We start from the raw sequence: 22,863 nt of genomic DNA, 5'->3' as shown, positions 1-22,863 counted from the left end.
GCAAAGAGTAAAAGCACACAGCTCTAGAGAACTGGGCTTAGCAGGAAAAATGAAGGCACATCTGCAGCCAGTGGAGGCAGCCAGCTTCACTGGTAACCACTGCCTGCAGGAACAGTTTCAGCTGGTATCAGCTGCATTGCTGAATTGGCTCCAGGGCATGTGCTCATTCTTTAAAACAGCTACGAGTTGGGAACCTGAGGTCATGATGTATGAAGAGAATAATACTACCCTGTAACTGATGAGTGGCTGAATAGAGGCTTGTTCTTTCAGGTGGCATTATTTTGTGAAAAGAAGAGCCAGGTTTCAAATTTACCTGCAGGACTGCAGTAACCTATCATCTCTAGGGAAAATTGGAGAATTACTTAGTGAGTTGGTGGACTGGCTATTTGACCAATAACTTGTGCACATAGGGAATGGGAATATTTTGTAACGCTGAAAGGACTGACCAGGAAGAAGCTGTCAAAATGATCCCATAGGTAGGTATTCCTGAATCTCTTCTTTTCTTAGAAGACTTGGTGGTTCTTCCAGTTCCTGAGCCAAACTTAAGCAATTCTTATTTTTACCAAAGAAATGCTGTGTTTCTGTTCAGATTCTAGGAAGTGGCTTGTGAGGACATGGAGAGAGAAATGGAAGACTAGCTTTTTTCTTGATTAGTTTTTATGACTGTGTTTGAGCTGCTTAAATAGAGGACTCTTGAAATTAATGACAGACTTATTTTCCAAAGATCTGGTGCATGTGTGTTTAGGTAAAGTAAAATAAAACAAACAGTGCTAAATAAACTGTGCTATCTCTCTGGCCACTTAATAAGACTCCTGACTGATACCAGAAGCATACAAATAATAGTATCTTTGATTATTTCACTGATAGACTTCAGAGATCTTTGACTAAGTCATTACATCTCAAAATGCACTTCTCCAGGAGCTAAAACATGAGGTGATGTTATTTAGAAAAACAAACAAACTGTAGTGTCTCAGAGGCAGATGATTGACTTCAGCTTTTATTAATTCATCGGCAGTGCATTTGCGGGAGCTTTTAGGGTTTAATTGAGGTTAAGAGGTTGGAATCTGTGGTAAACAAAAGAATGGCATATGGGCAGTCTGAAATTGTGTATATTTAAGTAAGAGCATTCCTTCTGGCCATTTGTTTTTGTTGGGCAGTTATTCTTGGCTTACAACTTAAACAAAAAAAAAAAGTGTAAACATCAATGCTAGTGAGTTAATGATTCATCACATTTTATCACATTCTAACATACCTCTAAAGAAGAGAAAGCTGAACAAGGCTTGTGTTTGACCTCCCCCTTAAGATTAAGGACGTTGCTTCTTTAACCTCTTACTTGCTGTTGCAGGGTCGAGGGACTCATTTGTTTTAAAGCATAAAATGAACACCTCCTCCCCATTCTTTCTCACTTTTTCTCCCACAATCTACAGTTTTTCTCTTGAAAATTCAAATCGACAAAGCAAATGTGAAATTACAGGAAAGCTTTCCAGAAGCTTTATTTTATAAAGGCTGTGAGGAGTTGGGTTTCAGTTTCTTGAGTTGTCCACAGAGTTCTTAAGGTTTTCTTTAGCCTTCTTTTCTGAACTGTGCCGTAAACTGTATGCATGTGTTCGTTAGGCTACATCTCCTCTTGTGAATGAGAATGTGTAGCACCTACTGCAGCAGTTTGGCAGTAAAGATAAACCTCCTTATGTTGGAAGCTCTGAATTCATACTCTGAGGTCTTTATGCTATTCATAAATTTTATGGAGCATATGACATCAGCTGACGATAACAACAGTGACCTGTGGGCCTCAGGTCATTTTGTAGACATCTGTTACGTATGTACAGCTGTTAATGGTGTGTGGCCTAGAATCCAAGAGGACTCATCAATATAATTATATTGATAAGAGAGGATAAATGAGAGATTTCTCTCTTAATATTCCGTTTGATAGGAGCTTTTATCTGTCATCTTTCTGGAGGTCAAATGTGTCTTTTTTGCTTGCTTTACAGTCTCCTTCTTAAAAGTCTTAGGTTTTGGAGTCAAATTCTGATTTTTGAAAAAACAAAACAAAAAAACCAAGCCCTTTAGTGACTCTTTTCAGTAGCTGTAATGCATTAAATGCATTTTTTTTGTATTTATGTCTCATAAGAGGGTCTGTATAAAAACTTGGATAAAAATGCTTTATTAGCAAATATTGTACATACCAGCTCAAGGAAGAAATGAATGGAACAGCTTTTGTATTTGCAAAATGACACTTACAGATCCTTAGTTGTATTTGATATTAAAAAATAATTTGAGCACAGAATTGCTCGAGGGAGATTGATAAGGGTTTTTTTGTTTGTTTTTTTTATTATTTATTTTTTTCTTTGTCTTCCTTTGCCCATTTCCCATGCCACGGTTTTTCCACTGTATTTTTCCCTCTGAAACAGGACAAAATGTATTTAAATACCAAAGCAACTTTAAATGTTTTGAAAACCTTTATTTAATGTCCAAGCCCCTTTATATAATGTGTGTGTATATGTCTATATATATAAATATATATGTACATACACACACACACACACACACACACACACATATATATATATTCTTAATTTATGATATCCTATGAGCATTATTGGAAGTCTTTTTTGTTTGACTTCCTTTTTTAAAAGAAAGTGCTGGCTTCTGTAATTTACCAACAAAATTAAAAATACCTCATGCGACTCTGGGGATATTACAAAGCAGAATGCTTATGACTGCATGTTGAACTTAAATATAAACTAGATGCAAAATTTTCTTTTGAGAATATTTGTTCTCAGTGTTAGTATAAAATGACCTGCTTCCTTGCTGCTTGTGATCCTTTGTTATCTTGGAACTCATTTTGGAGTATGCCAAGGAAAAGTCAGTTTATAACCCTTGCCTCCAAAGACACATTCTGTGTCAGCAGTGAGCTGTGGGTGAGCGCTGTGCTGCTGTCATGCAGCTGCCTTTGCTGGAATACACACCTTCCCGGAGATGTGCTGCATGGGAGTTTTTTGGACACACTAAGCAGTAGCACATCTTCATTGTTGCACCAGTCAAGGGCATCTGCATCTTATTGGCAGAAATAAGTCAGTGTCAGAGTAATTTTATTCAAAGTGGCTGGGGTGTGCTGGCTCGCATCAAATCTTGTACATGGCAGAAGGCAAGAAAAATCATCATGTTTTCACTGACCTCAGGGGTGTAGGCCAGGCCTCGAGAGACTCTTGCTGACCTCTTTAAGAAAGAGACTGCGACAGTTCAGGCATGAAGTAGTAGTGATATTGCTTCCCCTGGGTCCAGAAACAGGCTTAACCAGGCCAAGGACAGGTGAAAAGGATGCCTATTGCTCCCTTCTGCTTTCTCTTAGCAACCTTCCCTTTGTCCTCTTCAACTTCACTGGGGAGAGCAGAAACACTGCCATTTTTCTCAGTGAGGTAGCCACTTGGAGAAGGAGTAGTCCACAGAAAGCTAGTAGATGGTACATCCATGTCTCGTGGACTGTCTGTAATGCTTGGTTTAGTAATCATTTGTTATTACTAAAGTAATAAAGTAATCCCTTCCCTCTGGCAGAGCCTATCAGGGGGATATATAACATCCCCTCCTAACCATCCTTTGCATAATACTAGTATGTTGGCAAGAGAAGGGGAACTTTGCAACATGCACCAAGGATGGGGCCTATCCTCTAGAAATGAATTTTGCAGCCTTAGATGCTGTCATATAGGAAGAGTTAGCCCTTGCAGAGATAACTGCCAATTTTGTGATCGGTTCCCTCCCCAGGAGCTGGTAGGTGTTGTGGTAGGTAATGTGTTCACTGATACAGGAACCTGATGTTAAGGGGTGGTGAAGAGCTGTGAGCATAAGTGCTGCTGAATGTGAGGCCATAGTTCATCCTGCTTCGTGCAGGATGCCAGTGCAGTGCCAGATCACGCACCAGTATTTGACCAATTCAAGGAGGGGAATAGACTTTGCTTTCTGACAGATTTATCAAGGCCCATAATAGTTTATGCTGACTGCTTTTCTACTGGCTCTAAAGAGGTAGAGGCTACCTTTCTTAACAGAAAGCCTGCTCAGTTGATGCACTAGGCTTTTCAAACCAGTTTGAACCGTTCAGATGAGCTTTGTACTGGATCCATACTTTATGTGGTCATGATGATTTAGGACCGAGTACTAAATGCCTTAAATCTGGACTCTGTGTAGTTGTCTGATTTGCCTTGGAGCAGGCTCTGTGCAGAACAGCCTCTGGAGCCTGGGCACCATGTCTGCTTTCAGCCTGCCTGTGGCAAATTGCACTCAGAGCCCCAGCAGGGAGACTAAGCTATCCTGGCACTAAGATGGACCAAGAGTATGTATGCAGTGTGCTGGAGGCTGTGTGTGACTTCTGGCAGAGAGATGGTAACAGGCAGCTGGGAAAGCCATAATATCTTGAACTCCCATGGCCATGTCTGCTGTGAGCATCTACCTGTTGGCCTGACTTGGAGCACACTCAAGACTTAAAAGGCAGGACGCACTGGCTGAAGTCTTCCAGGCTATGCATTTCCTGGACTCCATAACTGGTCATGCTGGTTCAGCTCTCTGCCAGCATTCATCCATAACCTTCCCTCAAAGAGCCTCTGCTCTTCATGCTCGACTCCTACTGGGTATACGTATTCATGGAGAAGCTCAAGCTCCCTATGACACTGTGACATCTCTGTAACAGTGTCAGCTGCCTGAATGGAAAAGGATTTGGGGCTGGCTGTCGTCTCTGAGCTCTTGGTCTGACACCATACCGATATAGACACAGCTGCCTCGTGTGCAGCTGTGAGGGAGTTCGTCAATTAGAGCTGTACAAATAAACCAGCCAAGTGGTGCGTATGCATCTTCCATCTGCAGCTGCCAGGTGCCCTAGGATGTTTTCTTGAACTGGAGAGCACTGGGGTGGAGAGGGCTGCAAATAAATGTCACAAGTTGCTTAGGAAACTGTACTTAACCTAACTATAATGTGAAGATGATGTTGGCTACTGTGCGATTTGGGCATGAATTGAATTTCTGGTCTCTCCTTGTTGTAGTTGTTATTGTAACTTCAGCTCCAAGATACTTATGTAACTATTCCAGACTGCTGCATTTTTATGTCTGCAATTTCAGCAGCTTTTACACTTAACTGAAGAACATAGAAATGTGCCACTTAGGCTCCTCTTCCAGGAGGAGGCTGGTGGTATTTGTCTTGCAAAAATTATCGAACAGTGGTTCAACCTCTTCTCTCCTGCGAGCTTGCATGTTTTTTACTTTTAAGTTTATGCATAGTCTCACAGTGGTTTCCCAGGGATAGGGGGGAGTGAGGGGAAGGGATAATTCACATAAAACCCACAGTCCTCTTCACCAACATGTGCATGCTTCACCAAGAGTGAGGTGTCCCGGTTAAAGAATGGGCTGTTTCTCTCACCCCAGCCCCATATGCTTTTTCAGGAAGTAGTCTGTTGTGTCATCTGTTTTATTACTCGTTTGTATCTTGAAATCTCATTTCTGGTTTGGTATTGTAAGTAAACTTAATTGCTTTATGGCTCTCTCCTATGATTCCTGGGCTATTTTAAAGGTTACCTAGTTTATGCTGTGAGTTTGTTAGAAACGTTTAAGTGTCGCTTCGTAAAAATGAATGAGTCAGGAGATGAGAATTTGTAACAGGTGCCACCTGATGGCCCTATACAAAGATTCATTTTGAGAGGTTTTTTTGGTTTGTGTTCCCACCTCCAGGGCAACATGATTGCCCATAATCAATAAATGGGCTGACTAATGCAGGGATAACCTGTGGCAATCACTCTGTGTGTGCAGCCTTTTCAGATGCTTGTTTGTCTTTTTGTGTTTCCCCTTGTTTTTTCTTTTCTTTTCTTTTCTCTAGAACAAAGAGGAAAACGTCTTGTTAAATATGGACAGCATGCTGTTACTAATGCTTGCAGCCCTCTTCGAGGAGCATAGCATTGAAGCTCTTACCTTTCTGGCAGATACGTGGGATGAAGGGAGCCTGACCGCTGTGCAGAGAGGAGTTCCCCAGAGGCCCGCTGATGTGGGCATGAGGAGCTGCCCATGATGAGCAAGGCGCTACTGGCCAGCAAAATGCAACAGGAGTGTCGGAGTATGTGCGTCTTTCTGCCCAACAGAGAGCAGCTCAGTGTAACCATTGGGGTGAGTGATTCAGTGACTCAAAGTTCTTGCTGAGGTCTTGGCATCAGTGCCACAACTGCTTTTGAATAACCAGGGCTGTGGTACAGCTGATCTTGCTTGCTTCTGTTGTTCTCTCACAGGCATTGTGTTAGTCTGCTGACCACAAGGGTGTTAGCCAGCTTAGTGTAATTGGTGCCCCATTTGCTAATTTAGGAGTTTCAAAACACTTGCACAGTTTCTTGAAAGTCCATCCTTGTTATGTTTTGGGATAGGGGTCCTCTTTGCTTTTTTTTTTTTTTTATATTATTATTATTATTATTCCATTTTTGTTCTCTCTGAGTCTTTTTGCTACGAATAACAATCAAATGTTTTTAAAATTGAACCTGAAATGCCTTGATTCTTAGACTTAGCAAGGATGCCTCTCTGTTTGCGCCGGCGTTTTAGCTATGTGGGGGTTTAATACCTTATAGATCTTTTCAAAGACTTCAAGGCAGGGTGGACAGTCATTGACTTTTTAAAAAATATTTGTACACACACAAATCAGAGGTAAATCATTTCATTTCTTTGTTCATAGCTTCAAACATGCAAGTGCATGTGATAGTGCATGTGAAGTGCAGAAGTAATAGTAGAGCCAGGTAGCCAGGTCAGTTGACTGCCAGTACAGCACAGTATCCACTACAATGCAGTGTTGCTTTGTGCAATACTGATTGCTCTTTAAACTTACGAGGCACTGAGCTCACAGAGCACACTTCAAATTCACATGACAAGCTGGCCTGAAAGTTTAGTGCTGTCTTTCGAGCATGTGCACACACTATGTGTGGATTGGTGAGGTTTTGCTTTTTTTTTTTTTTTTTTTTTTTCCCTGTGGAGTGAGGAAAAGACAGATAAGGTAAGCTGTTATTTTAAGCACATGATTGGAAATGTGGCTTTTGAAAGTATGCATGCTAATATTTAAAATCCATGCAGGAATTTTCCTACGTACTGTGCTTAAATGTGTCATCATTAACAGAAACAGCCACAAGGACTGGGTAGAGCAAATCTTTAACTGCAGAATCTGGGGCGCTCTGCTTCTAGATCAGCAGTTTAAATCCAGTCCATGTCTGAGTCCAAGACTCAGAAGATTTTTGCAATCTGCTAGTTTTTGTGCAAGCCACACAATTATGATTTAATTAAGTTCTTGGAGGCAGGTCAGGGTAATGGTCTGTTTCAACTGACCCTAAATCTCAGCCTCTCTGATAAAAGCTAAAAACGGCAAAAGATCTCAGATAGTGGTGCCTGCCCTGCCTTGTTTAAGGTGCTAACTCGCATGCAGAAGTGCAGGCACAGCTGATGCAGTCACTACTCTGTGCTGTCTCCCTGGCTCTGTCCCCTCATCCTGAAGGTGTCTGAGTTGGGGGTGCAACTGTTCATGAACTGCTGAGTCACGTTTCAACGTATTAGATGTAAATAGTGCTTAGTCCAAATAGTAAATCCTAAATGACTGCAGTTTATCATCCCTGAAGCAGGGATCTCCTCTTCAGCGTGGGGGAGGGCGGACCAGGAGGGGAGACAGCTGGAGGCACTAACAGGTTCAGCCATCACCGTCTGGTTTGGCTGGCATGAGTCAAGTGGTGACTGGACCAGAGACACCTGAAATACTCCCTGGTTTTGTTCCTTCTGTTTCCGCCCTGATGCGTGCCGTTGGCTGGTGTTTTAAGTACAGTGTTATGCATCTGTACTGACTGCAGGCTGAATGTTACTTCCAAAGAATGTGAAGCCGTGGGTCTGTCCAGGCTCTAGGGTTTTAGACAGGCCTCCCCCTGTAGCAGAGACATGCCCAGTGAAGAGATCCAGTCCATGGTTTCTGCCCTGTCTGTCAGGAAAGACTTCTCTGCCACCCCTAATACTTGCATGAGCAGTTTATCCTTTCAGTTTATTGTGGTCAGAATAAGTCAGGTTGGCAGAGACCTGCTGGGGCATCCTGAGCTAACTACTTGTGCCTTATAGCTGAAAATCGTTGTGTGCTCACACAAGCATTGTGCCTTCGAATTTTGGGGAGAGTGGGATTTCCTGGACCGCGGGCAGGCAGGGATCAGCAGTTGCTGCGTTGGCAGCTGGGAGAGGCCCCTGCCCACACCTTTGTTCCCAGCCCAAGCAGGAGCAAGGAAGGACCTTGTGTGCACTCACCTGTGTATGCAGGGTTACAACGTCTTCCGGCCAGCAGATCTATATTTAAAAGTTACTTTGAAGTGCCTCAGGCTACAGCAGTTTAGTAAGTGTAGAAGCAGTCTTTAGAGTTGAGCTTTGCAGTGCCAATGAGAATGGAAGGAGTGTGAGGTGTCTCCACAGGCTGTTTCTGCCTGCTTTCCTGCAGCCTTTCTGAAGGGCTGCCTGGTGGAAAAGCAGAAGGCTGTGTGGCCCCTTTTATAGTTAAATGTAGAGCTTTATATTTGGGCCTTGAGTGTTTCCTTTTTTTGTGAGTGGACCCATAACATTGCATCAGTCAGTAGCCTTTTAAAGATATCTTCCCTTTTTGCTTCTGTTTCCACTTCTTTTAGTGTTTAGAAAGATGGGAAAATACATTCTGAAACATACAAATGTGTGAAAGAGAGTAGCTATCTAGCTGAAAACATGAGTTCTCAAAACATGGTTCTGTACTAATTGCATAAAGAGTGAAACATGATCTGTTATAACTGGGCAAGTCACCAAAACTAGCTTTTTCACTGGACTTCTTTCTTTACCCACTGCCCCTACAAAACAAAAACAAAAGTTGAGATCTCACAGCTGTAAAGATCTTTTTTAAAGGAACATCAGCGCAATTTTCTAGAAACATTAGTAGAATCTAAATTTAATTAGCACAACCACAGATGATGCTCTATGCCTTTATTACAATAATAATGCCACTACACAGGATTTTAAAAACATTTTAACCTCTGCAGTGTGGAATGCAAGTACTGAATAATCTTGCAGCTCAGTGAGGCAGGTAAGAATCATTATCCTTCCAGCAGAGTAAAGGGTAGATCCTTCTCTTGATAAGCAAAGGATTTATGTACATAATTCCTTTCTCCCCCTCCCATGTAAATTCCATCCTTCTAGATAAGAATTTTCCTATATGTGTTTTATGTGGTCAGGTTTAGGTTGAAGTCTGTTCTTCAAAATGGATTTATTTCAAGCTTGTCACAGACATGAATGTTGAAGGGAGAAGAGTGGGAGCGATTTTGAAATCTCTTCACCCGTTGTCAGATGCATCTTGTTTAACCTTAAGTGTCTTCTATGCGGATTGTATAGATTATTTGAGGGGATGGTGAGCAGGAAAAGTATTTCCTAATTATCAGACTCTTAAAAAAGCAGAGCTGTGAGGAGAAGGAGTGAGTGCTGCAGCTTACCAGCCACCCTGAGGACCAAAAAGTGAAATGAGAGGCTTCAGCTGGTGAAGATGAATTTTTTGGATATCTAGTTTATTCAGTTTTATTTATCTGTCAGTATTCTAGCTTATCTTTATCTTCCTGATACTTCTGAACCTGTTGATCAATATCAGCTGTTTGTTTTATAATAGCTCCTAAATTTTTCCTTAACTTTTTTTGGTGGCAGTAGCTGAATAAAAGGATGAGACCTATGTCGGTAAAGGACAGGCTGCTTCATGAGTGGAGCAGTACGGCCAGCCACCCTTTCTGTGTTTGAGTAGCCCCAAACTGGTCACAAAAGGTGTTGCTTCTTGCCAACCTGGTGAAAGAAAGCTGGGAGTACATGCAGAAACTTGGCAGGGGAAGTCTGGTGAAGCCTTTTAGGTTGGGGAGTGGCAGGAATAAGCCTGAAATCTCCTCATTGTTTTGTGAGCAGTGGAGCAGAGGTTTTAAAACATACGAACCAAGAAAAGTATAAATAGGTAACCAATATTATGAATATTTGCACAAAAGGATGACCCTGGAGTAGCAGTTACCTTCTGTAAACTTATGCTTGATTTTACCTGGGACTAAACTTCACATATAAAGAAGCCCTGAGTCTGACATGGAGCAAAGCTTAGTGTCAGCCCTTATGATTGACTGAAATAGCTGAGATGGAGTTTGGTAGCTCCATAAGAAGTGTACCCAGAGGGAAAAAAGGCCAAAAGAAACCACACAAAATAAAAATGCAGAAGGAAGTGTGGTTTCTTTTGGGCAGAGTAAATGAGGAAAGAGGGAACAGACATTGCAAGTGTAATCAATATTGCATAGCCTTGAAAGTTAGGAGTAAAACTTAATACAGAAGGAAAGTGCCAAAACGAGTGGATTGGGGTGGAGACTCCCATGCCTGCTGTGTGAGAAACCTGATTAAATCACTACTTTAGAGTTAAGTGTCAGAAAATTGTTAGGTGTTTAGTTCTACAGAATTAAGTATCTTACAACAGGTTTCTCTTCTTTGTGTTCTTTTATATGTTAAAATATGCCACTTATGAAATGTATCTAATTTTATAGCTTCTGCGTACAGCCCTGTGTTGCTAGTGATTGTTGCATGAACGTAATCGTTTTGATTGCTAGAAGGCCACCTCTTTCTCAGCGAACGCTTTATAGATAGGAGAACGTACACGTAACATGCGTGCAACTTAACTTTCCCCAAAATGGAGACAGATCTCAGTGTAACTTTTCTTTCCAATTGCATGTTGTTGGCAGCTGAGCAAATACTGTGGGAATGAACACTTAAGGTTTTGGTTCTTATCAAAACTGCATTATCTCTTCATCTGCCAAAGCACATGTGTGAACACGTGTATGTGCGTTGGTGTAGTGCACCAAAAGCTCCCAGTAAAGTGATATTGAGTGGCTGATTAGTGATGCATTGTCAAGTGGAAAAACTGAGTACTTAAATGACCTCCAGTTTCCAGTTGTCCCTATCTAGTGATATGGTATATCCTGGGGTGCGGAGGACAACACCACTGGTCTCTGGGGGGTGTGGCATGTGCGCACTGAAAGGGTTGGAAGAATTATGTTGGTGGCATGAGTTCTGGGTAGGTGGAGTAATCTGCTTCTGCGCTCTTTGCTGCTGTGAAGGCAGCACTTCGCTCTTCCGCTCAGGAGGGCTGCTTCCGTTACTGCTGCTACTGCTCAGTGACAGCAAAATTCAGAAGACTGTGGCCCATTTCAAAGCTGGAGCTTGACACACACAGAGCTGAGTGCAGATTGCTTGTGTCTATGTTGCTCTGTACCTGATCTTGCTCAAAATTCCTTTCTCACGTGCATCTAAGGGCTGGGAGGGGGTGTCCTCTCCCCCCCCCTTCCCCGCTTAGTCCGTCTGTGCTGCTCAGGTGATATGATGGGGCAGGGTGAAATGAGGCTATAAGTGGGAGTACATTTAGTCGGGGAACTTAGTGCAGTCATGTCTGCACATACAGATAGCCTGAGTCATGCCCTAGCTGAGGAAGCTTCTGCTTCAAGCAGTCCTGCTAGCAAAGGGGTATTTAGTTGCTGAAACATAGTGCCACAACCCCTTTTTTTTTACTATGCACCATCCTAGCAAATGTCTGGATACCTAGCATTTGGCCATCTGCAATAGCATACACTGGTATCTTTTGGCAGTGCTTCTTAAGTGTATGCACATTATTGCGGGGCACATTGAAGGGCAAAGATGCTGGAAGGTGTGATTGTGGCGTAGAAGTAGAAAGAGCCCATAGGCTGTATGTGATCGCTTCTGAAAACTAAGTTTTAATTGCTCTTTGCCCAGAAGTCAGCGGAAGACCAAACAAGCTGCACTGTCTGGTTTACAGGGAAACCTCCTCTGTACCCTGTAAACTTTCTGCTCGAAGTATGCAGCTGTTGAGTTTGTTTTTAAAGTTCTATTCTTGTTAATTATCCTGAAATAATGTCTCTCCCCACTGACTCACTCCCCGCAATATCTGAAAACATCTCTTTATTAAAATAGTGCTTTTGTTTCTGTGGTTATAATCACATGCTCCTTAAGAAGGCATATAAATAGCCTGGTAGTTACTGCATGAAACTAGTGCTCCAGCCATGATCCAAACTTTACTTATACAGGGATGTCAATAGATAGGAAGCCTTAAATTCAGATCTTACTGAGCTAAGCCACTTTACAATGCAAAGGAGGGAGAATAACGCTTTCATAATTATTCAGTGATAGTAATAATAATGAAAACAAACTTTTCCCGTTATTTTTTTTTTTTGCTATGATATCCAAAAAATCAATATAAAGAAGAATTGCTCCATACAGGTGTGTGAGCCCTTTGTAATGTTGGATTGGTTGTTTCTTTCAGGTCAAAGCCACCGGACAGGAGCTCTTTCAGCAAGTTTGTGATTTAGTGAAGATTAAAGAGCCTCACTTCTTTGGCCTCAGCATTGTTAAAAGTAAGCAAACTCAATGCACAGAGCAAATGACTTGGCAAACTTCCACAGACCCGCTTGTGTATTTACAGTGTGTGCATATATACACACTAGCCATGCCTGTGGGGTATTTGATTGTAATAAGGTCACAAAGTATGTAGATTATGCACAGGCTTCTTGGAGCTCTTTTGATCTCTGGTATGTGGGCAGACAAATTGGGAGAAGGGAGGCCTTTTGTTCTCCTCCTTTGTTCTTACCTTCTACCTCTTTGTGGGGTTTTCTTTCTTTGCTGTAGCAAAGTTGCTAGACAACATATTTATCACTTTGAATTCAGAACTGCCAATAGCTGAACAGGAGGAGAATTATTAAAGGACTTTGGGGCTGAAAGTGTTAGTTATCTTCTAAAGTCACAAGTAAAGAATGTGACACTGGAGGGGATAGAAGCTTAAATGATTTGAGGGGGACTGAAAGTGGGGGGGGGGGGGAACAGGGTTTTGAAATACTACGTGGGAAATACAGAACCTAAGTCCATGGGCTGAAGTCCAGTTTGCCTGCTGCTGTACCTTAGTACTGACTTAAGGAAGGAGCAAACCAGTGTGGGATACTAGTGTGTGTGTCTGTGTGTATTGTCCTTTTTATTCTCCTTTCCCACACCTCCAGAAGTATGGGAGGGACTTTTCTTCCTTCCAAAATACTGCCTCAGTGTTTTAGTATTTACTACTGCAACTGTAGATACTGTTGTCATATATGAGCCCTTCTAAATAAGCCTTCTTAGAAATTTTGCATTATGTGGGGGAAAAAATCTTTTTTTTTTTTTAAAAAAAAAATCTTATTTCTTTTCCTTTCTTCTCTCTGTATGTTGTAAGAATGTAAGGTTTGCTTTTTTTATTTTTTTTAACATAGCATTCATGCTAATGACAGTGTAGGTGGTTTACCTCCATGAGGTTTGGAAGGTCTCCAAGAGATTCTATCAACATAACTAAACCAGTTAACAGGTATATCTCTGGCTTTAAAACAATGCAGTTTTATATATGAAGATCTGAATGCTTTTAACCTTTTTCACAAACGTGCTGTGTTCACTTGAGTCTGCCCACAGCTGCCTTATCGCACCAGCTATTGCCTATTCCACTTGCAAGACATCTCCTCATGTGAAGTTCAAGTTCCTGACCTCCCCTTTGAGACAGGATAATTTCATTCCCATTTTCTTTGAATTTGAAATAGGCTCTTCTCCCATTCTTCTTTATGATTCTTTCATCTTTTCCCTTCTTACCTTGCTTGTTTTGCACTTTCAGCTCTCTGCTTTTTCCTACATCCCCCTTTTGTATGCAGCAGTTTCCCTTTCTGTCTTTCGAGCACAGGTGCTCTGACCCTAAAGTGCCAGTTTGTGGCAGATGCCTCTCTGTATTTTGGAAACACAGCAGAACTGCTGCAGCCCAACAAGTGCAATAGAAGCACTACTGGCTAGAGCCCAAAAGTTAGAGTAACTCGCCTACAGCTTTAAAAGTAAACAATCTTTTCTCACTTCTTGTAAGTGCTCCTCTATTTTGGAGGAGCTAATTCATGATGAGACTCTTAAAAGATGAAGAAAAGGGTGCCAGGGGCCCAGAAGCCTGAACTGACTTTTCCCTTTTTTTTTTTTTTTTTTTTTGTTTGTTTTGTTTTTGTTTTAATTTTCCCAACTACTCCTTGCTTGTGTTTGATATAGATCAGTTTGTAGAGCTGCTTAATTGGAGGCGTGCTTACCCTGTTTCCTTATTCACAGAATCAGAGTGGTTAAGAGTGGAAGGGACCTCTGGAGATTATCTACTCCACCCCCCCTTGCTCAAGCACTGTCACCTAAAGCATATTGCACAGGATTGTATCCAGGCAGTTCTGAATCTCTCCAGAGAAGGAGACTCCACAGTCTCTGTGGGCAGCCTGCTCCAGTGCTCTGTCACCCTTAAGAGTAGAGTTTTTCCTCATGTTCAGATGGAACTTCTATGTTTCAGTTTGTGCCTGTTGCCTCTTGTCCTCTTGTTATCACACTTGCCTTCCTCCCCTGCCCAGGTAGATGTCAGTGTTTTGGATGAGGAAGATTTTTTTTTTTTTTTGTATATTTGTGGCTTAAAGGAAGACTAGCTACTGGGGCCAGACTACAAGAGAGAAAAAGATAGTGATGGTGAGTTTTTCAGCTTGAACAGTCACAGCCTCCAGAAAGGTAGCAGACAGCCCTTGGGAAAGGGAGTAATGTGTGAGCAAACTTGGTCTGCTTGTCTATGCTTACAAGGCACCTTCAGTGCGCAAGCAGTCCAGTAAGCTGCTGACTGGAGTCTTGGGTTTTTTGTTTTCCTTAGATCTAGGTTTATTACTGCAGAGCTATAGTGATATCTTTTCTGTTTCCACATCTTGGCTTTTTTTTCCCCCTCTTCCTGCAGGCAGGTGATAATCTGTTGCTGCCAGTGGTAATTGAGGTCTTGCTTCCATTGCAAATGCAGCACTCTCCCTCTTAGGAATTTGGAAGTAGCCTTTAAGGCACTGTCTGCTTTCCAGGACCAGCTTTTCAGGGATTTTGGTTTCATGGCAGACTATCACCTCAAGGAAGTGAAGCAGTCTGTTCAAATTGTACGAAGGCCTGAGTAAATTTTGCATTGCTCAGGGTTGTTTTGTGGGTATTTCAGTCAACTGCCTTTACAGGCAGCAAGTCAAAGTGTACTTGTTGCAGAGAGTGGTAAGGGAAACTGAGATAGCAAAACTAGAGAGGGAGCCTCTTGTGTTTGAGAGCATCATATTTTTATGCCTTTATATTGCTACTGGTATTTTATTAAACAGCCTCATAGTTTTAATAAGGATGTATTCCACTATTTTTAAAAATGTGTTTATTTTTGGCAGTGCAGAACAAGGTATTCTAATCCACTCGCATCCATTACCTTGCTACTAATTTGTCAACAAAACCCTGACTGTCAATGATGGCAAGAGAATGAAAATTAAGGGATTTCTACAGAATTGTAACCAATCACACTGTGTGGATTATCTGGATTAGGAGCACATTTGACCTGCGGACATTGTACAGATATACTAATACTCAGTTAGTCTTGTAGTAAAATGTGTGTGAGGGAGAGAGGTTGGGCTACTTAATTGAAAACAGACGTTTAATCCCCAAGTGTAGAAAAAATGAAAATAGGACCACAAAACACTGCACAAGTTGCAAACCATAAATGCTGTGAGATCTGAACTGTAGCTCTTGAGGCAGCTCTTCTCGCAATCATTGCTTAAAGGATAAAAGAATTTGGGGCTTTCCTTCACTGCTAACTGTTACAAGGATAATGTAGAGGGTGAGCTTCAGGATTTTAAGTTAACAGGAATGGTGAGAGGACAGAGTTTTTCACCTCTTGTTTTTTTTTCTTGTCAAAATGAAAAGCATTCAGCCAACTATCAGAAGAGAGCTTGCATTTGTAAGAGGAATTCAGTCCCTTTGCAAGTTAAGCTCAGGAGTGTACATTAGTGGGAATGGCATGAAGCTTTGGATGTGTTGCTTTTCTGATTTTGTCACAGATCATCAAACAGGCTATACCGTGTGTTCTGTTGCTGCATAAGTGCGTTTTTTTTCTTGTACTCTGCTCAGTGAAAAGACCCTGTGACCCTGCCAGGTTTGACTTGGTTCCATGGGCTTCAGCAGCTGGGTCTTATTGTGGCTCCTCCTACAGGGTCAGTCTTATCTGGTGTTCTGCAGGAGTTTTCCCTCTTGTTATCAGAAAGTGTGTGCAGTGACACAACTCAGTCTTCTAAAGCAAAACTAATTGTCAGCAGACAAAGAACAGCCAGGTCTCCCTTGTTATTGTAACCTGGATCCCTGTGATTCTGAATCCTGAGCTTCTCCTTTCTTGGGGGAACCTTGCTGAACCCAAGGAGATGGAAGCTGTAGATTGGGAAGAAGCAAGCCTGCAGCTCTGTCTGTCTTTTTGGTGTCCTCTTACCACTCAGGCTGGCTTTCTAATAAAGCCAAATCCCTTTGCTTCAGCTCCCCTGCCTGAAGGATCATCCTTCTGTTATTACAGCTCTGACTGTTCACTTTGCCAGACCCACGGAGGCATGCCTTCAAGTCCTAATTATTTGCGTGCCTGGCAAAGAGCTTGGTGGTTGACACTATCAAGACCACTGTGTCTGCAATTAACTCTTTTGTGCTTGCATAGCCTCCAATACTGGCGTTCGTGGATAGAATATGCTACCCATCATTTTTATATTATGTGGGTATCTTTTATACCACACTGTCTCTTAAGACAGGTGACAATAGAATTTCTCCTCAAATACCCTCAGATGATTTGTATGTCTCAGTCCTTCCCCAATATCTGTACTTCCCTTCCTTCCTCCACCCTCCAAATATCTGTTTGGATAGTTGCATTTCTTTTGTGAAGGAAAAGTGTACATATTCTAAACTGAGAAGGTAAGGTCCTATTATAATGACTTGATTACCCAGTACAAGAGTTAAATACAATGTAAGGGAAATGTATGCAGAAATATGCTAGCTAGAGGAAATTGCAGGGGTTCAGGTGTTCAAAAATTATGTAATGCTCCTTAGCAGTACTTGCTTGGTCTTTCCTTCGAAAGGCTTCTTTTTTTTTTTCTTTCTTTTTTTTTTCTCCTGTATCTGCTGTAGGTTACTTCTCCTTCAGTATCAGTACAACATCCAGCCAGGTGCTCTACAGTCTGAGGACCACAAGGGATTTGTTTGCTCCTGGCTAAGCAGTGGTAGGAATGGTTCTGCAACTCTTCTTGTGCAGAAGACTCCCCTTTGACACTGTCAAAGGTTCAGAAAGTTCACAGCCTGGGCATGCTGTGTGGCTAACTGTAAGATACCAACATAAAGTCCTGCAATACTTAAAAGTCCTTAGGAATCAGTGAGCCTTTATCTCGGTCTTCAGACTAGGGCATTGGTTACTTCCTTTCGTTCTTCCCTCCATATGCTTTCTGTCCATCCCAATTAAAATATGTCAGCTACGTGCCTTGCCTTTTTCCCAGCTGTTGACCATCAGGTAGCCCTGCAGAAGTGGTAGGAGCAGATACCATGCAGGGACTGAGATTTGCAGGCCACCAGAACTTGGAAGCTCAGGGAGCAGCACTCACAAAAGGAGTGTGTAGCCCGCTTTGTTCAATAAGCAAAAAATCCCATAATGGCATTCAAGGAAGTTAAACAGCTTAGGTGTGGTCTGTGGCCTGTGTTGTGAGGTACTTTTGCTTTGTTTTTGCTTCAGCTCTCCCCTTACCCCACCATTCTCCTCTTCTGGTCTCTTTCCTGTTGCCTCTCCAGGAGTGGATGTGCTTGGAGCAGTGGCATCATCTCCACTCAGCAAATAGCAGTGGTGGTGCTGTGAGGTTTTTTTCAGCATCTGGGAGAAATTAGATGCTGTAGCCAGGGACAATATTTTCCTTCTATTTAAAGCAGTAAATGCATGCTATGTGGAAATTTGGCTTTGCACTAATTCATATTTTATTTGAGTCCTAATCGCCTAGGTTGTCTGAATAGTTGTAATGTTAAAATATACTTGATTCAACCAAATGAGTTAATGGGATGTTCATGGCTGCCAACTGGGACTGAGTTCTCCCTCGTGGTAGGACTGGTGTATAACTTACCTCTGTGGAATTTCTTAGCACTCTTAGCCCAAAATGGACACATGAAGGGAGCAGATCACTGGAATTCACCATTACTTAGTCTTTCTGCAGGGAAATAACCTTTCTTAAAGACAAAGGGAGGTACCATTTAAAATAAAATAAAGGCTTTTAAAGTAACAATGACTCACAATTTATTTGACCGTGTATTACAATCAGTATTTTCCATTCTTGTTTTCCCTACATTGTAAATAATGCCTATAACAAATCTGTCCAACTTATTGGGACTTTGCCACTTTATTCTGATTGGAGATATGTCCCATTATTTTTTGCAGCAGTGCACATTCTATATTTGTTTAAATACGGAAATGTGCTAAGCTAATTTTACAGTAGGAGCCTGTGAATGTTTGTACTTCTGTTGATTGCTTAAGCTGAAGTGAGACTTCTACACTATTCACTCTTTGCAGTTCTTCTGGGGGCTCTTACTAATTGAGCTTGCAGCAAAGCAATTTACACATTTCTCTCAAAGTAGCTGGCTGTACAAGTGGGTTTCTTGAGATTGCCTTCCAGTGCAGTGGTGTGTTACACCAGGTCTGTAACCTGTACACACATACATGAGGGAACCCTTCAAGAAAGGTTGGTATGATGTATTTGCAGCTCACTGCCAGTACTGAGACAAGATCTATGAGGTGTGTATTGCGTGCATGTGTACTCTAAGCCAGTTTCTGCTTTGGTCATTCAGCTGAGGTCAGAGGAGCAATGACAGTATATACTTGCTGAATATCTGTCCCTGTTTGGATCCGTAGGTTAGACAAGTTCTTCTCTGGAAAGGTGACTGTGCATTTCTATATAGTCCTTTATAACACTGTTTTGAGGTGCTACAATTGAGTGCCTTCATCTCTGGTAAAGAGAAAAATGCTTTCAAGCTAGAGACAGTTTCAGCATCTAACAGACATCTCAAAGAGTCACCACTAATCCAGTTTAAGAAAAAAAAAAAAAAAAAAAAAAAACCCACTACCCACTTGTGCTGAGGAGGGAAATACCTCTTTGTTTTTGTAGATTGAGGCTTACACTGCAGGCTGGCAGTCCAGCAATATTAACTTCATTAAAGCAGGAATGTAACTCTGCATTCTTCCACTGAAGGGGAGGATGGGGAAGGATGCTGGACTGGACTGGGGGAGGAGTGAGACCACCAAGGAGAGCTGTTGTATCAGGATGTCTTCCTCCTTCAGCCTGGCATGTGCTTGGTGTTTGTTTGCACCTCTCAGTCACCATGCTGATGACCTCACCTTTGTGATTGGTATCTGAGCCTTCCCAAGGTTGCCTTTTTAACCTAATTAATATGCACAGAAATATGTAGGGGCTGTGAAGTGTGGGCGACAAATGTCTTTACTACTGTGAAACTGCTCTGTTGTCCTTTTTTCCTCTTCTGTCCCAGCATGTGTGTTAATAGGATGACTCGGAGAATATCAGGGCACTTGCTGTCACTGTGTTTCCTCAGAGCTGAGAGATAACTCATGTAATTCCCTAAATGCTTCTGGGCAGGGGATCACTCCTGAGCAACAAGGGAAGACTGACCCTGCTAACTTGTTGCAAAGGTGGAGGTTCCCTACCCTCTTCGCAAGATCACAGTTAAAGCTGTAGTATTGACAGAGGCTGTACGAGACTTTAACCATATCCAACCCAGTCAGAAACACCACTGTGCGGTAGTGAACTGCTATGAGAAGCAGCTGAGGGTCTGGCTGCAGGGAGCCTGTAATGGAGTGAGCACCTTCACCTGGGACTGCTGAAATCCCCAAAGGGACTGTGTATCATACTTGTATTATCCTGTTCTTGTTGTTAGCTGTGCAACTGTTACCTAAAAACAGACTTTCATTTATTTTTTAAAGAAGGCTTTCTAGAGAGACACTTAGGGCAAGGGACAGGGACAAGTCTGAGGGAGGTATCAAACCCATTCATCTCACTGGCCAGGTTTTCTAGCATACTTTTCAAGGCAGTGTTTTCTGATCTTAATGGACTTCAAGAAGCAAAGATGGTTGGTGCCTGCATATCCCCATCTGACACCCCACCTAGCTTGCGCAAGCGAAGAGGGAAATGCAATATGCAGTACCTCTGTGATGCTAAAACCTTTGCTTCTCTCCTTGTCAAAACAACTTCCAGCAAAACAACTTCTATATCACATTGTGTGCTAAGTCACTTTAACTCCTCTAACTAAAATTCAGGGCTTCTGTCCAACAATTTCAACAGTGCTGTTAAATACTGTGCTGTGTATGTATACATAGGTATATGTGATGTGTCAAACAAAGCAGTAACTAGAAATGTATTTAGATTAAAATTACAACTGTGATCAGTACAATGCAAGAAAAAACATAGATGAGGAAACATGACTTTTCTAGCGATTACATCCTCTTTATTTGTTACCAGTATTTTGCACAAGGCTTTGTGTTACTGTGGTGTGTGGAACAATTCTGGCTAGCACCAGGTTTATTTTCTTTTAACTGGGGTGGAAGGGGAAGGAAGTGATGTGTGTGATGTGGAACTGATTTTGTTTGCATGTTTGTTTTCTAAAAGCTTACAGCAAATACTTCTTTTGGGGTATCTGCACCTGTAAAGAGCTGTAATGTTTTGGGAAGATAGCTTTGAGTGACTCAGAGCTCACTTGAATACCTCTTCTAATGCTAGCCTATGCTAATCTTTCATATGCAGTAGAAACAATAGTGCAAGCTTTCACTTGATTGTAATTTACATTGAGATAATTTTGCTTCTATTCTCCTTTCTCTTTTTTGTTTGACATCAGAAAGCAAAAGCTGAACTTTGAAGTCTAGACTTGTTTTGGGAGGCAGAAGTGTTTTTTTTTTTTTTTTTTTTCCTTGCTCTTTTTATATCTCTTAAGTAACAAGCTCTTCAACTTGGCACTTATGTCACCTGTCAAAACACTTTCCAGGGCAAGAGCAAAGAACGGAGTTAATAGTCACGTGAATGTGCTCAGCTGGCACTGCCTCAGAAGCCTAAAACACCCATAAGGTTGTCTTAGGGAAAATCCTTCACTGAGTTGTTTGGCTTTGATAATTACTAAGTAGTATTACAAAACATTGGCTTTGAAAGCAGCACACAGCTCTTTCAAGATGCTTGCTCTTCACACTGCCTCTTGTTCTCCTCCCTAACCCAAGTGGAGAGCATTTCTGTAGTCTTTTGAGGTAGGCTGGGGAGATTCCATTTCTTTTTTTCATTCATCTTTTTGTCCTATAAAAGAAATTGGATCTGAGTAGATTGAACTCTCTGAAGATGATGTTTGGGTTTGATACTCCTCCTTACCATTTCAGAGGATCCCATTCACATGTAGAGCATGAAACCAGTGAAATACTTGACTCTGTCCGCTGTTTATGCCACTCACAACAGTAGTGCTACATGACAGTAAAGCAGTTTTGCTAGGGCTTACTTTTATTTAAAAAAAAAAAAAAAAAAAAAAAAAGTTTCTTCAGAAAGCAAGAATTCTGCATTTCTAGCTCAAGTGTTTAGGAAACTCTAGCTCAGCATCTCTTTGAGTTAGGGCACAGCTATCCAGACTAACATACACACTGTAGTCCAAATGCCTGTTCTCTTTCTTGCCCTCTCTGTTCTGCAGCTCACTTTTATTTAGAGTGCATTGTTTGAAAATAACTGGTATATTCATCTAAGTACCTTGTGAATAAGAATTTTTACTACTTTTATATTAAATGCTTTTTCCTCTTGTCTTTCAGATAACGAATATGTGTTTATAGACCTGGAGCAGAAGCTCAGCAAATACTTTTCAAAGGAATGGAAGAAAGAAACGAGCAAAGTAAGACAGATGTTTAATTTTAGAGGCTACCACTTTGATGTTGGACTGTTCAGTAAAATGGAAGCTCTTAAACTAAGGTCCATAAAGCATTTCTTGAATGTGGTCTGCAGAATGCTGTTTGGTAGCAAGGTGCTTTGGCTTTCTGTGCATGGTTAATACACTGAATTAAAAGGAGCTGAAATAACATCTGTAGCTTTACCTAGGCAATAGTAGTCACGTGGCTGTTGCTTAATTGCTGCAGGAGAGAAGGTCAGTCGGTCTTCCATTTGAGTGAAGCCCAGTCTCTGAATATCTGGAGACCTCCAGTTGTACTTGAGCAAAACAGACTAAATGGCCGTTTGTGACTTGACCCATTCCACTTGACGTGAAAGAGGGGTCTGGAGCTATGGATTCTCTGAGCCATATGCAGAAGGACAGTGGAAAGAGAGAGGAAGGATATTTTGTTTGAGAAGGGTCCTGGTTCTTTAAGACTAGCTAGTATAATCAAGGGAGAGAGAAACTACATGAAATAAGCAATGACAAGTCTATATAGTTGTCTTGTACTGGTCATTCAAACTTGATAACACACACAAAACAGGCATTATTAGAAGAGCTGCAGTCTAGAATAAAGTGTTGTATCCAAATGTTTGTTCTGATGTGCATCCAAAGACATCTTGATATGCTTGCCATTTCTACAACTTAAGGAAATTTGGAGATTACTACTTAAGAAAGTTTGGAGGTTCAGGGATCTCTTATCCACTTCTGTTTCTTCCAGACAAATAACAAATACTTTAAATACAACTCCCAGTCATGTGGGAGGGCTGTCTATCCTGCCAGCAAGGGTTTCTTCCAGGGTAGGTGTTTCACATGGCTCTGATCACCTCAGTATGGGGTATGCTTTGCAGTTACTTTGGAACTTGCAACACTTTTTAAGTCTGGTAAGTGTTGAAACTGTTGTTTGAGATGAATCATAAAAGGCTAAATGAATTGCCTTTGGCAGTACTGACGTCTGGGGCCAAGTTAAGCTATTGAACTAGGAGGGAGGTTAGGAAACAGAATTTAATACCTGTTGAGAGG

The 22,863-nt window shown here is 41.6% G+C and overlaps 1 protein-coding gene across 3 annotated transcripts in view; it reads left to right on the top strand.

The window, feature by feature from the left end:
* The window catches only part of FRMD1 (FERM domain containing 1), a 47,226-nt gene that overhangs the window by 8,303 nt on the left and 16,060 nt on the right, over positions 1-22,863 (top strand). For 2 of the 3 annotated variants that reach the window (XM_062572192.1, XM_062572191.1), the window contains 3 exons: positions 5,958-6,138; positions 12,338-12,428; positions 21,728-21,807. In XM_062572192.1, the coding sequence (XP_062428176.1) occupies positions 6,040-6,138; positions 12,338-12,428; positions 21,728-21,807 (270 nt within the window). In that variant the 5' untranslated portion in view covers positions 5,958-6,039. Of the gene's footprint in view, positions 1-5,889; positions 6,139-12,337; positions 12,429-21,727; positions 21,808-22,863 lie in introns of those variants that run through there. The other variant, XM_062572193.1, reaches the window with a different exon arrangement.

Source organism: Rhea pennata, chromosome 3 (genome assembly GCF_028389875.1).
Source record: "Rhea pennata isolate bPtePen1 chromosome 3, bPtePen1.pri, whole genome shotgun sequence".
NCBI classification, from domain to species: Eukaryota; Metazoa; Chordata; class Aves; order Rheiformes; family Rheidae; genus Rhea; species Rhea pennata.
The sequence above is the reverse complement of the archived record's forward strand: the minus strand, read 5'-3'. Positions and strand labels throughout refer to the sequence as shown.